This window comes from Gnatocerus cornutus, chromosome 9, assembly GCF_029298725.1.
Source record: "Gnatocerus cornutus isolate USDA-ARS CGAHR chromosome 9, icGnaCorn1.1, whole genome shotgun sequence".
Classification (NCBI taxonomy): domain Eukaryota; kingdom Metazoa; phylum Arthropoda; class Insecta; order Coleoptera; family Tenebrionidae; genus Gnatocerus; species Gnatocerus cornutus.
Window position 1 is genome coordinate 4896877 of NC_142241.1, and position 12478 is coordinate 4909354.

At 41.5% G+C, this 12478-nt stretch overlaps 3 protein-coding genes across 5 annotated transcripts; 2 read left to right on the plus strand and 1 right to left on the minus strand.

Annotated features, from left to right (window-relative positions):
- The first annotated feature begins 173 nt into the window (after positions 1-173).
- Positions 174-7179, plus strand: LOC148168002 (uncharacterized). Its single transcript, XM_088045299.1, has 8 exons — positions 174-1241; positions 1292-1834; positions 2231-2545; positions 2596-3024; positions 3073-4532; positions 4578-4794; positions 4842-6256; positions 6304-7179. The coding sequence occupies exons 1-8, from the start codon at positions 569-571 to the stop codon at positions 6901-6903; spliced, it is 5652 nt and encodes a 1883-aa protein (XP_087901425.1). The 5' UTR covers positions 174-568; the 3' UTR covers positions 6904-7179.
- Positions 7180-7683: 504 nt separating this feature from the next.
- On the plus strand, positions 7684-8831 carry LOC148168003 (WD repeat-containing protein 91). Its single transcript, XM_088045810.1, has 4 exons — positions 7684-8032; positions 8078-8218; positions 8267-8382; positions 8431-8831. The coding sequence occupies exons 1-4, from the start codon at positions 7789-7791 to the stop codon at positions 8779-8781; spliced, it is 852 nt and encodes a 283-aa protein (XP_087901936.1). The 5' UTR covers positions 7684-7788; the 3' UTR covers positions 8782-8831.
- Positions 8748-11444, minus strand: Hr96 (Nuclear hormone receptor HR96). Of its 3 annotated transcripts, XM_088045808.1 has the most exons (5): positions 10532-11444; positions 9631-9850; positions 9314-9544; positions 8840-9267; positions 8748-8777 (listed from the first exon to the last, which is right to left on the minus strand). In XM_088045808.1, exons 1-4 carry the CDS (start codon positions 11218-11220, stop codon positions 8860-8862), a joined length of 1548 nt encoding a protein of 515 aa, XP_087901934.1. In that variant the 5' UTR covers positions 11221-11444; the 3' UTR covers positions 8748-8777; positions 8840-8859. The 3 variants fall into 3 exon arrangements, with proteins under 3 accessions (XP_087901934.1, XP_087901935.1, XP_087901933.1); XM_088045809.1 differs by having other exon boundaries at positions 8767-9267; positions 9314-9532; XM_088045807.1 differs by having other exon boundaries at positions 8767-9267.
- Positions 11445-12478: the final 1034 nt, after the last annotated feature.

Here is a 12478-nt window from a genome sequence, read left to right on the forward strand (position 1 = left end):
ACTTCAGGCAAAGAATTTGCGATAAATTTTTTTAAAGAAATCAATTCCCCACCCACCCACGAGCAGCCCATCGATGGGTGTCGTCCCATCACCGCCTCCTTGCATAATTCATAACCGATAATTTGAAAATCAAGTGAGCGCGCTTCAAAACTTCAAACGCTCGCAGCGCCTCTCACGTCAAAATCCCCCATTAGTCAGTAATGCCGTGTTAAAGCAGTGTTGATTTGTGGTGTTTTGTCGCCCTTTTTAGGTTTTTGAACCCTTTGGGTTCGTCTTGGGGTTGCTGCAACCCCTGAGAGGGGCGGTCCGGTGTTGGCGTGATGATCGTCAGAGTGTGTGTCATCGTAAAAGAAGAGTCGAAAGTAGTGACAATTCCGCTGGTGTTTCGGTGTTATTAATAATTAAAGACCACTTGGCGTTAATTGTCAATGGGGGTGTAATTGGAAATATGAGGGGTTGTTTCGTGAAGGTGCTCAAAGGGACGGCAAGTGACGAGAGCCGGTCCAGCAATGAATGAAATGGCGCTCGATTCAAATGTCAATGTAAACAAACAATTCAAGTGGTGAAAATGGAGCCGATTTTGCAGAGATTTGGGGATGTTACGATCCAAAGGCTCGAGAAGCCCAAAGTTGGACCTCCAAGTGACGGCGGGTCGGTAGAGAAAGGGAAGGATGAGGGCTCCAGTAGCCCTGAAGATGAAAGCAATGATGAGACACTCAATCTCAAAAGATCCTTCCCACAATCACAGATTTCAGTCAAAAGGTATAAATTCGACCCCAACAACATCACTTTGGAGAAAAAAGCTATGGAGGAACCTCCCAATGATCCAAAGAAGCTTAGTGATGATATGAGTGAGAAGAAAAAGTTTGTGAGTAGTGATGAGAACTTTAGTGATACGGAATTCTCGGACTTTAATAGTGAATCAGAACTGGAATCAGACAGTGAACTCGGACTTGGTGATAAAATCGCGGCGAAAGTGAACTCTGACGACGATTTCACCAATTCCTCTTTCTTGGAGAAGTTTGTTGATGACGAGCCGTTTGTCGCCTCTGAACCTGAGACTCCAAAACCCCCCGAGAGCAACGCGACTGACACGGAAGACTACGACTTTGACATCAAAGAAAAACTCAAAGAAATGGGCGAAATTAGCTTCCAAACCGTCAAAAAAGGCGAAGTCAAACCGAAAAAAGTGGAAGTGGCCACCGAGAACGAAGTCGTGGTGACGCCCGCCCGAAAACCGGGTTAGTCTCTTTGTTTTTCACCCCTTCATTTTTAACAATCTTTCTTTTAGGCACCACCGACGAAGAAACCGGCGAACGAAAAGGCCTCAACCTCCGCCGCAACATCCGCGAAGTCATGGACGAGACAAAGCTCGATGAATCCACTCTTGCAGCTCAACGGCAAGAAATGGAACGTCTCCAGCGAGTACAAGAACAACAAAGACTTCTTCGCGAGTTTCAACGACAAGCGGCCCAAGAACGCATGCAAAATAAAGTTATTTCGCTCCTTCAAGGCAATAATTTCTCTAAGCCGGGGACGTCGAGCACTAGAATTGGCAATACTGTGTTGGTAAAACTGCCTAATGGACAAACAAAACCCATGACGAGGTTGCCGAAGAGACCTTTCGATTTAGTGAGAGTACAAAAGAGCATCACGCAGGGGATTCCTAGTCCTATTAAAAATCAAAAGAGCTTGTCACCGGTGAAGAAGCCCACGACTAATCTAACACCCAGTGTTAGTATAGCGCCGGTGGCGAAGAAGTTCTCTCCAACGAAGGTTAGGAGCGATAGCGAGAGCGAGGAGGATGTGAAACCGGATATTAAACCGATAAAACGTAAGAATGCAATGTTAATCATTTCTGACATATTTTTTCATTCGTTTCTTTATAACTGTATGATTAAAGCAATTGCTAATTAGGTACTCATTGAAATCGTTTTTTCAAAGAATTTAACAGTGTTATTTCTATGTTGTGTGTAAGGCAGCATAGGTGTCGCTACGTGCTGCCTTCTTCCAACACTTGACTGCTGCAGCACCCATAACATCAGAAATAATACTTCTTTTATTACATCTCATAAGGTGACTTTTGAGCGAATTTTTAATTTGTGATTTTGTCGAGAAAGAGGTGAGGGTCTCTGACCGCGCCTCATCAAATCAATAAAACATAATGACATATTTTTGTCTTCATCACAATAAATTAGCACACTACATAATTTTGTGTTATTATTTCCAGTGTCGCCAAAAGAGCCCGTAACGACCATCGACATCTCCTCCGACGAAGACTGCATCGTCGTCTCCGAGCCAGAAGCTGAACAAGATGACGAACCTGAAGATGACCCTAGCAATTCTGGTATGCACACAAATGATGAATTCAATCAACCAGATGAACAAGGCCGAGTTGTGGTCAACATCGGTCATCCAGAAAACGAACCCGACCTCTTCCTTGCACCCCAAATCGCTAGAATTATCAAACCTCATCAAATCGGTGGCGTGCGATTTCTTTACGACAACGTCATCGAGAGCACAACGAGATATGAGAGTTCTGCTGGTAAATCTTTCGTTGAAGTAGTTCTCTTGTTTTTAATTAGCGTGATTTAGGTTTTGGATGCATCCTTGCCCATTCCATGGGTCTTGGAAAAACGCTACAAGTGGTTTGTTTTTCGGATATTTTCCTAAGGCACACGCCGGCGAGGACTATCCTCTGTATAATGCCGATAAACACTCTGCAGAATTGGATGGCGGAGTACAATATGTGGGTACCAACTGAAGAAGCTATGGCCAATAGCCCGTTGATGGTCCACGGTGAAGTTAGACCCAGGAATTTTAATCTCCACGTTTTAAATGATAGTCACAAGACTTTAACGGCGAGGCATAAAGTGATCCATGCGTGGAGAACTGGAGGCGGCGTACTTCTCATTGGATATGAACAGTTTCGCTTGTTGTCGTTAAGAAAACATCCTAAGTCGAGAAGAAAACCGAGCATCGTCGAGCCGGCGGACGATGACAAGAACAAGGCGCTTTTCGACGGTAAAAAATTCATTACGAAATTCTTTTATACATTGTTTTTTATTACAGACGTGCACGAAGCTCTTGTTAAACCAGGCCCAGATCTAGTGATCTGTGATGAAGGCCACCGAATCAAAAACTCCCACGCGTCGATATCCCAAGCTTTAAAACAAATGCGCACCAAGAGGAGAGTGGTTTTAACCGGATATCCACTACAAAATAACTTGATGGAATATTGGTGCATGGTAGACTTTGTCCGTCCCAATTATCTCGGCTCCAAGACTGAATTCTGCAACATGTTCGAACGACCGATTATGAATGGTCAATGTATAGACTCCACGGAAGCAGATATCAAATTAATGCGTTACAGAGCGCACGTTCTGCACTCTTTGTTGGTCGGTTTCGTGCAAAGGAGGTCACACGCTGTTCTTCAGACAGCTCTTCCACAAAAAGAAGAGTACGTTTTGTTGGTAAGGATGTTACCATTCCAGCGAAAATTGTACGAAACCTTCATGGACGAGTTTGTGAGATCACAGGCTGTACCCAACCCTCTGAAAGCGTTCGCTGTTTGTTGTAAAATTTGGAACCACCCTGACGTACTGTACAACTTCTTGAAAAAAAGAGCGCGGGGTGACGCCGTTGATATCGACTTGGAAGAAGTCGCGAGTACAACTGGAGTACCAACAAAGACTGACAAGACGAAAAAAGCGCCATCGAGAGCAAGGCGCAGTACCGCGAAAGACAAAAAAGGGGCGAAACCAGCAGCTTCTATAACACCTTACAATACAAACACACCAGTGGAAATTCCTCAGAACCAACCATCAGGGACGAATCCACCAACAGCACCAATCAGTGACACCTCCAACTTCCAACAAAACAATTTCTTTGAGGGAAATTCGCAACAGTTCAATAATTTCGACAATACTAACAGCTTTAATAGTTTCGGACAAGAACCGTCAACAGATTTTATGAATTCTCAGAACAGCTTCGTCAACAATATCTCGGATAACTCTCAATTTGGCCCCGGTTTTAACCGGAGCGAGAACCAACAGAATTTTAACTTTGAGAGTTCTTACCAGAACTACCCGCAGAATTTTTGGGCTCAGCGGAATGAGAATTTCAACCAATCTAACGAGTTCTACAACCAACAACAGTACAATCCGAATTTTAGTAGTAATAATGCGAACCAGTCGTGGGTTAAAAAGGAGGGAATGGAAACACCGAGCCCCATCAAGTCCGAAAACAGCAACGAAGCAAAGCCGAAAATCAACATAATTAGCGATATTAAATTGCCGTCGGTTTTTAACAGTCCGGACAAGAAAATCAAGATTTTGAGCGACATTAAATTGGAGCCAAAATTGGAAGAGTTGGACGACAAGTCCGATATTAAACCTGAAATGAGAAAGTTGATCAAAGAGGAGCTGAAGAACGAACTCAATTTGAATGATGAAAACGTAAGCGAGACTCCGCTCGTTCCGAAGTTACCTGTGAAGGATATTAAAGAAGACAGCGGAATTCCCTACGATTGGGTAATGTAGTTTTTCTATTAAATTAGCACTCATGGTTGTTTTTAGGCTATTGAATTATTGAAAGATTACATCCCTGGTCGGATCGAAAACTCGGCAAAGATGGAGATTCTTTTCTGTATTATCAAGGAAAGCATCGCATTGGGTGATAGACTTCTAGTGTTTAGTCAGTCTTTGATTACGTTGGATTTGATCGAGCAGTTCTTGCAAATGAATTTAGTCCCGGGCGATACGCAAAAGTGGAGTCGCAACACGAGTTATTATCGTAAGTTTCTACAAAAAAATTGAATTGAAATTACGTGTTTTTTTCAGGTTTGGATGGCTCCACTAGCGCTCTAGAACGCGAGAAACTTATAAATGAATTCAACTCAAACCCAAAAATCCACTTGTTCCTAGTCTCAACTCGAGCAGGTTCCCTAGGGATCAACTTGATCGGAGCGAATCGCGTCGTTGTCCTGGACGCTTCCTGGAATCCGTGCCATGATACTCAAGCCGTTTGCAGAGTGTACAGATACGGCCAACGCAAACCTTGTTTTGTCTATCGTTTAGTCGTTGATAACTGTCTGGAAAAGAAAATCTACGATCGACAAATCAACAAACAAGGAATGTCTGATCGCGTTGTTGACGAGTGTAATCCTGACGCACATTTGACAATGAAAGACGTGAGCACGTTGTGTTGGGACGACAAGAAAGACGAAGGAGAAGAGAAAGATTGGATGCACGTCAAAGATAACTACATTGATGTGGTTTTACAGAAAGTTATTGAAAATCATGGCCGGAGGTTGAATAAAGAGCCGTTCCAACATGAGTCGCTGCTGGTTGATAGAAAAGAGAAGCAGTTGTCGCAACAGGAGAAAAGATTAGCGAAAAAAGGTTACGAAAGGGAGAAGCAAGCAGCACGACAACCTTCTTATAATCTGTTGGCGGGCGGTCGTGGTCACAGACCGGTGGCGTCGGTGAGGCCGATGTTGCAGGGCAATGAACGACCGTCGAGGTGGATACCCGCAGAGCATTGGCAACGGCAAGGAATGACGGCGCAGGAAATGACATTGCCTCTCGATGTCGTCATTCCAACCAACCAACCGGAAAAAGGAAATATCGTTTTGAAAGCTGGACAAAAAGTGCTCGTCTTAAAATCACCGAAAGGCGTGTATATGCAGTTGGAAAGCGGCAAGATCGTCGCTATTAAGACCGCAATCAAAGTTAAAGGTAAAGCTGAGGATAATCACGATCCGACGAAGATGCTCAAACCAACGTTGCCTCCTACGATGAAGGTTAACCCGTCTTTGTCGGTGATGCCGCAGAAGAGAGTCGTTAAACCGTTCACTCCAGGCGTCGCCAAGATGAACGTGAGGAGTATACGGCAATCTGTTCCGAATTTGGTCTCTCGGATCCAAAGCTTTTCGAAAAAGGAACTACCGTTCACTTCCAAGCCTATATTTGATAGGAAAGATATTGAGCGCAAGCTGGCGAAACCCAAGGACGTGGAAGCTTTTCCTGGGAGTAGTAGTGATGAAGAGCACATGCAAGAAAGGAGTAGACAAAGTAGAGACCGATTACCAAATGCGACGGCCGTCCCTGAAGATCTCCACAAAAAGATCAACATGCTAAAGAAACAGGTTTCTATCAAACGGTTGCCGAATCAACCGGAACCAAAGAATACGTCCGCTTTGCAAAGACTGGAACAAGCAACAACGTCGGTGATAAATGAAAACACGCCATTCCAGGTACTGGACAAATTTCATGTTGATTGTAATAATAATGATGATTGCAGGAAACGCTCGACAGCATAACTAATTCGTACAAAGACGACGCCCTCGACGACGACGGCTCCGCTTCCTCCAAACAACCGTCTCAAATTCCGAGTGATGCGAGCGACCACAGTGATGAAGTCACATACGTCTCTGAGCAACCTCCACCGCAACCTTACCAACAGGCGACAAATTCAGAGATGAAGACCGAAAATCCTTCAAATGAATATTATAATTATTACAATTATAATATGCAACCGTACCATGCGCCCCCGCCTCCCCCACCGCAAGGCTACGGTTATCCTCCTGCCCAGCCTCCTTACGAGATGATGGGTTATCCTCCTCAGCCCCAACAGCCACAGTACAATTACGGCTACCAGGGTTATCCTCCGCCTCCACAGTCGCATTATCCGCCGCCGCCTCCCCAACCCGGTGCCTATGACTATAACGCCCCGTACGGCGGCTATCACAATCCATATCCTCAGCAGTATCCGCCTCCTCCGCCCCCACAAGGTATGTATCCTCCTCCTCCAGCCCCTAATAATACACAAGGGTATCAAGAGTTTCAGTACCCACAAATGAATAATGCGGCAAATACGGGGAACTACTATCCTAATACTTAAAGAGACGATTCCTGTTTTTATTTTATGTAAGTAGTGCAATGATTGTTGAGACTTTATTGTATTTAAGATAATTTCTTCTGTCCTCTCTGAACGTATACCAGATGTTGCATGGTAGGTTTTTTCGCGTTTTTACGTTGATAGATGGTAGATCTGTGTTAACGGAATATGTTAGAAGAGGTTTTTCGCTTAATAGTATTACTCTCCATGTTGATAAATGTGTTTAATTTATCTTGTAACAAGATATTTCAAATGCGAACTGATATTTTGTATTGTTTGAATCTGATTCTTGTTTTTCTTCGTTCAAGCATTTATGTAAAACTACAAATAAGATTAATTTAGACTATTTCTAATTAAATTATATTATTTACAGCAAATTTTTTATGGTTTAAATTCCATCCAATCACAATATATTGTGGTTTGCCTTTTAAATAGTCTTCTTGACTGTTTGTCCACACCCTAGATGAAGACGCAAAACTAATAAAAATTGTAACGACTTTAGCATCATTCCGCGAGGTGGCTTTTATCTAGAAATGTAAAAATCAAAATTTTTATTTTATCTTCATGTGTAACTGTGACCAGTATAGGTGTTGTTTGATCAGTATTTGAATTGTCGTGTATAATTCTTTTATTGGTCATTTTAACATTTTAGTATACTAGAGCTCATTACTATCGGTCCACAATCATTTTTAACATTGTGATTAGGCAACCAGTAATACAACTAGCCGCCGAATGTTACATTCGATTGTGTGCAACGGACTTGGTAGTGGGGATTTAGAAAGCCAAGTTCACACTATTCGTTTAGTTTATGACGTTTAGCTGTCAAGTGGCTGTCATTTTTTGTTTACTCACAATCCCAAAGCCAAAGTAAATTATCAAAATACTGAAATGGCCCACGCTCAGTACATTGACGAACTAGTTCGAGAATACTTATTGTTTAGAGGTTTTGGTTCGACATTAAGAGCATTCGATTCAGAGTTGAAAGTTGACAAAGAGAAGAGTTTCAGGGTTGACAAAATCATCGAACAACTCTTGCAATTCATCGCTAATTATGATTTAAACGCGTTACGAGAGTTGTGGAGTCATTTGGATGCTCACATGTTCAGTAAACTAGAAAGTCACTTCATTCCAGGTACGAATTTCTCCAAGTTTTGATGTACATAACGTCACTTTTTAGGAGTCAAAAAACTGGAGAACGCCGTGTTAAAGTTGTATTTAGTTAACAGTGTTGTTAATAATAAGCCGGATAAAGTCGTCGATTTCTTCGTGAAAATGACGCCAGAATTACAAACTCAAAGTGAGTGGAGAGATTGGTTTGGTAAGTAAAAGGATGCTGTTGAACTCTTGGTAAAACAATTATTTTTAGTTTTTCCGTACATTAAGAACCATGAAGAGAACCCCACATTTTCGGTGTATTTTAGTAAGCAGTGGCAAGACACTCTTTTAGTGTCTTTGCATAATTTTCTTGCGTCCATTTTCCAGGTTTGTATTTTTTACATTATAAGCTTATACTTAAATTGTTGATACCAGTACATGCCAACCCCCACGCTGATGCATTTTGAAGAGGACGCAACAAAAATTAATAAACTAGAGCAAAGAAACGAATCTCTGAGAAACAGATTGGCACTGCTGATTGATAAAGGCTCTGAAGTGAACGTCACGCCATGTTCAGTGGAGCCCCCGCCGCACCTGCTCGACGACTTCTACATCATAGCCCAAGAAAACATCGTGGATAGTCAGGCTAAAAGTCTCAAGAGTTTGATTCGCAATATGGGAACTGGGTCTAGTCCAGTGTTGGGACGAAAGGAGAACAGTGGGGCTAAAAAGCGTCTTAATTCTACCTCGCGTACACCTAAAACTAGTCACTTTTATGATTCCTAAAACGATATATTTACAGTAATAAATAACAAAATATTGCATGAATGGAACAATTCGAAACCTATGTACATAGAGTCCACATCAGTGCTTCAAGTCGAAAATTTCAATGAGTAGAGGTTCCACTTGTGATGGATTTACGTCTAAGTAGACGTTGATGAGTTCTTCGTTGAACTTGTGTAGCTCTGCGATTTTTTGTATGAGTTTAAGGAATGTCGATTTCGCCTCACATCCAGGATAAATACTTTCTAAATATCGGCGCAGTAGGTAATAATAAGCGTTTTGTTCGAGTTTTATGACGTCCTGGTGAACCACGCGAGGTCTGTCTGGTGTGAAGAGAGTTATGGCACATAATATTAGCACAATATTTTCGTCAGATCGCCATTTTGGGTCAAAGGTGTTTATAAAGCGTTCGTGCTCTTGGTACACGTTGCCTTTGGCGAGTTTCAGAATGTCGACGTTAAGATTAAAGGTCTCCTGACTGTGGGGGATCTAAAAACTTAATTATTGCCACGTCTTACTCTCGAGTAACTTTTACCTTCCAGGTTTGTTTTGTGGGGTCGTAGTTCATGGCGCTCCTTAACAGCATAATCTCCGTGCACCCCCCTTTGAGCAACGCAACTTGGTCCTCCTGACACATGTTTTTGAAAGCGTTAATCTTCTTCGCCATTTTTATAAGACGCCTGATAACGATCGCCGTCAGGTTTATAACCCCGACGAGGGCCGGATCTGTATGTAGCGCCTGTTGTGGGCTACCCTGCAATGGAGACTAAAATGGAGTTGGTGGTGAAAAAGTCCTCAATTGTACACAATCCGACGAAACACAACACGAAGAAAAAATTATCGACCTCTTACCCGGAATTTGTACTCGTTTCCTATGAGGGTGTTCAACTCATCGTCCAGAGGACCCAAGAGGGCTTTATTGGCAACGATTAACTCATTGAGTTTCGCTCTTTCGGCGTCGTTTAATTCACGGGAATTGGAATGGCATTGGGCAATTGAAGAATACGCTTCATATTCTAGTTTTATTGCTTCACAAAGGATGGACTCGATGGAGTTTGGTTCGACTGAGACCCTGCAAGGGAGGAAGGTCAAGTTTTTTTTTGTATTGTCATTATCAATTAACACTCAGTTTTGTTTACGTTGTTCACCGGTTATTGCAAAAATGACGTCAATCGCTAGGAGTGCTCGAAGATTTGTTGATCTCACGCCGGCTTAAATTTCTTTTGATGATCGATAACATACTTAAAAGAGCTTAACTTCAGATCTGAGTACCTACTAGAATGGACAATGGGAGGAAATTAAGACTGACGTCGACTATTAACAAGCACAAAAAATTACATAATTACAATGCGTTGAATACAGGGTGTTTGATTTATTAATTCGAGATACTAAGGTTCAACGAGATGAAAAATTTGGTTTGTTGACTGTTTGATAGAGTTGACACCGCTAGATAAGTATAAAAAATGAATTGTCATTTTTTATTAATTGTTCTAATTTATTTATCAGAAGTCAAAGAGTTATCAAACTATTTCAAGCACAAAATGACCCATTTTAAGTCTCCAATTTGATACTTTTGTCACGTTGTAGCACAATTTTTTAATCGTTAAAACGCGCATATCATCGCTCAATAATACTGCTGATTCGCAACAAAGTTCACAAGATCGCTATCTGTGACTTTGTCCCATTTCCTGCGATTTCGTAACCCAAACAAACAGGTGTTATTTGATCTTTCATTATCGTTGTTGATATTTACCTGTGCACGTCTTCGACGACGTCTTTAGTGACATCCAAAGTGCCCCTTTGAGTCGAGGACGTGGGGTCGTTATTATTACAATTAACTTCATTATTGTTGATAAGGGTGGTGAAACCGCTGTCGTCCACTGTCTTCTGAGCTTCATTGGGAGTGGTGTTCAACATAGTTCTGATCATAGAGACGTCATCACTGGACGTGACTAATCTCTCACTTCCCATATCATTGTAATTGATCTCGTTTACGACGTTTTGCCCCCCATTGGGTTGATATGTATCTTTGGAGTTGTCCGAATCAAAAACCGTCGATGACTCGTGAGAATCTGAATCTACATCCAGCTTGTCTTCCCTTTTGACTTTCTTGAACGTTTTGAATCCATGGAACTTCGTTCGTTTCCGGGCTCTGTTTTCTTCAATTTTCTGTCTTTTTATGTTCTTGTCCTCCTCGGACATGATCAAATCTTTGCACATACCGATCGCAAAACACTTGTCCAGTCGACATTTCTGGCAGAAGCGTCGGGTGATGGTGGTAATCTCACAATTGGCGTTGAAAGGGCACTTGAACTGTTTCTGGACGAGGGCGTTGCGACGAAAGAAAGCTTTACAGCTTTCACAGGTGACAGCATTGAAATTGTATCCAAGGGCTTTATCCCCGCACACACCGCACACTTTCGGGTCCACTTTTGCTTTCATTGCAAAGGGATCATTGAAGGGACTCGTGACAAGTGTGGAAGAAATGTGTATTTTGGATGTGATAAGGTGTAATCATTCTAAGATAGGTACAGGTTCGGATTTGCGATGATTGGTGAAGTTTTAAGTGATTTGACCTTCGAGAATTGATGAGTTTGAGGAGTTATCAGTCACGGACAAGACGATTGGGTTTGTTATGACGTTTTGTTGATCGCGAGGTGACGTTTGACGTTGGGGAAAAACGAAAGAAACTAGGCGGAGAAAACCACCAAACGCTTATGTATTGTTGGTTGCCTACATGCAAGATTAAATTGATTATTTATTGTGAATAATGATTGACAAATTCCTCCTGTTTCTCTTTAGAAGTTAGGAGAAAGATTATAATTTGCAGAACAGATTAAAGCAAAGAAGAAAAATTTAGAAATGCCAACAGAAAAGACAGTTGAATTTTCAGCTTCTCAACTTGTCCTGGCGCCTCCACCATTTTTATCAACTGGTGAATCTCAAATATGAAGTAACAATCGTCATTATTTAACTGTGTATTCTACGAGATTGACTGTTTTAAAATCAAGAATCTAGTGCAGACATGGCAAATAAGTACTTTTGTTTTACCGAGCTGTGAACAGACTACACAGCTCTTGTAATTAAAATGTGATGTCTTCTTTTTTCAAACAATAAACCGAAGCGTGCTGTAATTAAAAATACATAAAAGAAAACGTCGCCTTCCGGTCTGCATGTTTTTCAAAGCAGTAATCCCGTAAGTCTTCTAATTAGCTTGTTATTATTAAAAACATTATCTCCTTGAAATTCAAATATGTATTTTAGTGAAAAAGTGGGTCGATCTTATCTCGTAATAGAATTTCTGAATCAACATTCATCCTTTATTCCAAATGATCTCGAAAGGAATTTTCTTCTTTCAAGTGGATACCGCTGAATCCGATGAAATTCTTGTGTTGTTTGGAAACCTTTGATTCTCTCTTACTCGCTTTCCAAACTTGAGCTCATTCCAGGATACAGTTACCTATTTCGCAATTTGTCAGTTGATGTTACGAATGTTAATCAGCCACCGAGCGAAATAATGCGAAAGGGGAGGTTATCAAAACAACGAATTTCAAGGCTCAACACGTTTTTACATAAGGATAATTAAAAGTTTGGTAATTTACAAAATATCATTTTTTATTCATCACAACAAATTACCCACAAGAACAACAAAAGTGCAAGTGAACCCGTTACGAATTCATGAGAGGGCGTAATTTATCAT

Bases quoted from the DNA above. Each gene is read 5' to 3' on its own strand.
- Hr96 (XM_088045808.1), bottom strand. From the start codon at position 11,220: ATGAAAGCAAAAGTGGACCCGAAAGTGTGCGGTGTGTGCGGGGATAAA. The intron at 9,851-10,531 runs GTAAATATCAAC...CCTCCCTTGCAG, and splicing joins GTCGTCGAAGACGTGCACAG to GGTCTCAGTCGAACCAAACT. The intron at 9,268-9,313 runs GTAAAAGTTACT...TTAAGTTTTTAG, and splicing joins CCACAAAACAAACCTGGAAG to ATCCCCCACAGTCAGGAGAC.
- LOC148168002 (XM_088045299.1), top strand. From the start codon at position 569: ATGGAGCCGATTTTGCAGAGATTTGGGGATGTTACGATCCAAAGGCTC. The intron at 1,242-1,291 runs GTTAGTCTCTTT...TCTTTCTTTTAG, and splicing joins GACGCCCGCCCGAAAACCGG to GCACCACCGACGAAGAAACC. The intron at 1,835-2,230 runs GTAAGAATGCAA...TATTATTTCCAG, and splicing joins GGATATTAAACCGATAAAAC to TGTCGCCAAAAGAGCCCGTA.
- LOC148168003 (XM_088045810.1), top strand. From the start codon at position 7,789: ATGGCCCACGCTCAGTACATTGACGAACTAGTTCGAGAATACTTATTG. The intron at 8,219-8,266 runs GTAAGTAAAAGG...AATTATTTTTAG, and splicing joins TGAGTGGAGAGATTGGTTTG to TTTTTCCGTACATTAAGAAC. The intron at 8,383-8,430 runs GTTTGTATTTTT...TGTTGATACCAG, and splicing joins TTCTTGCGTCCATTTTCCAG to TACATGCCAACCCCCACGCT.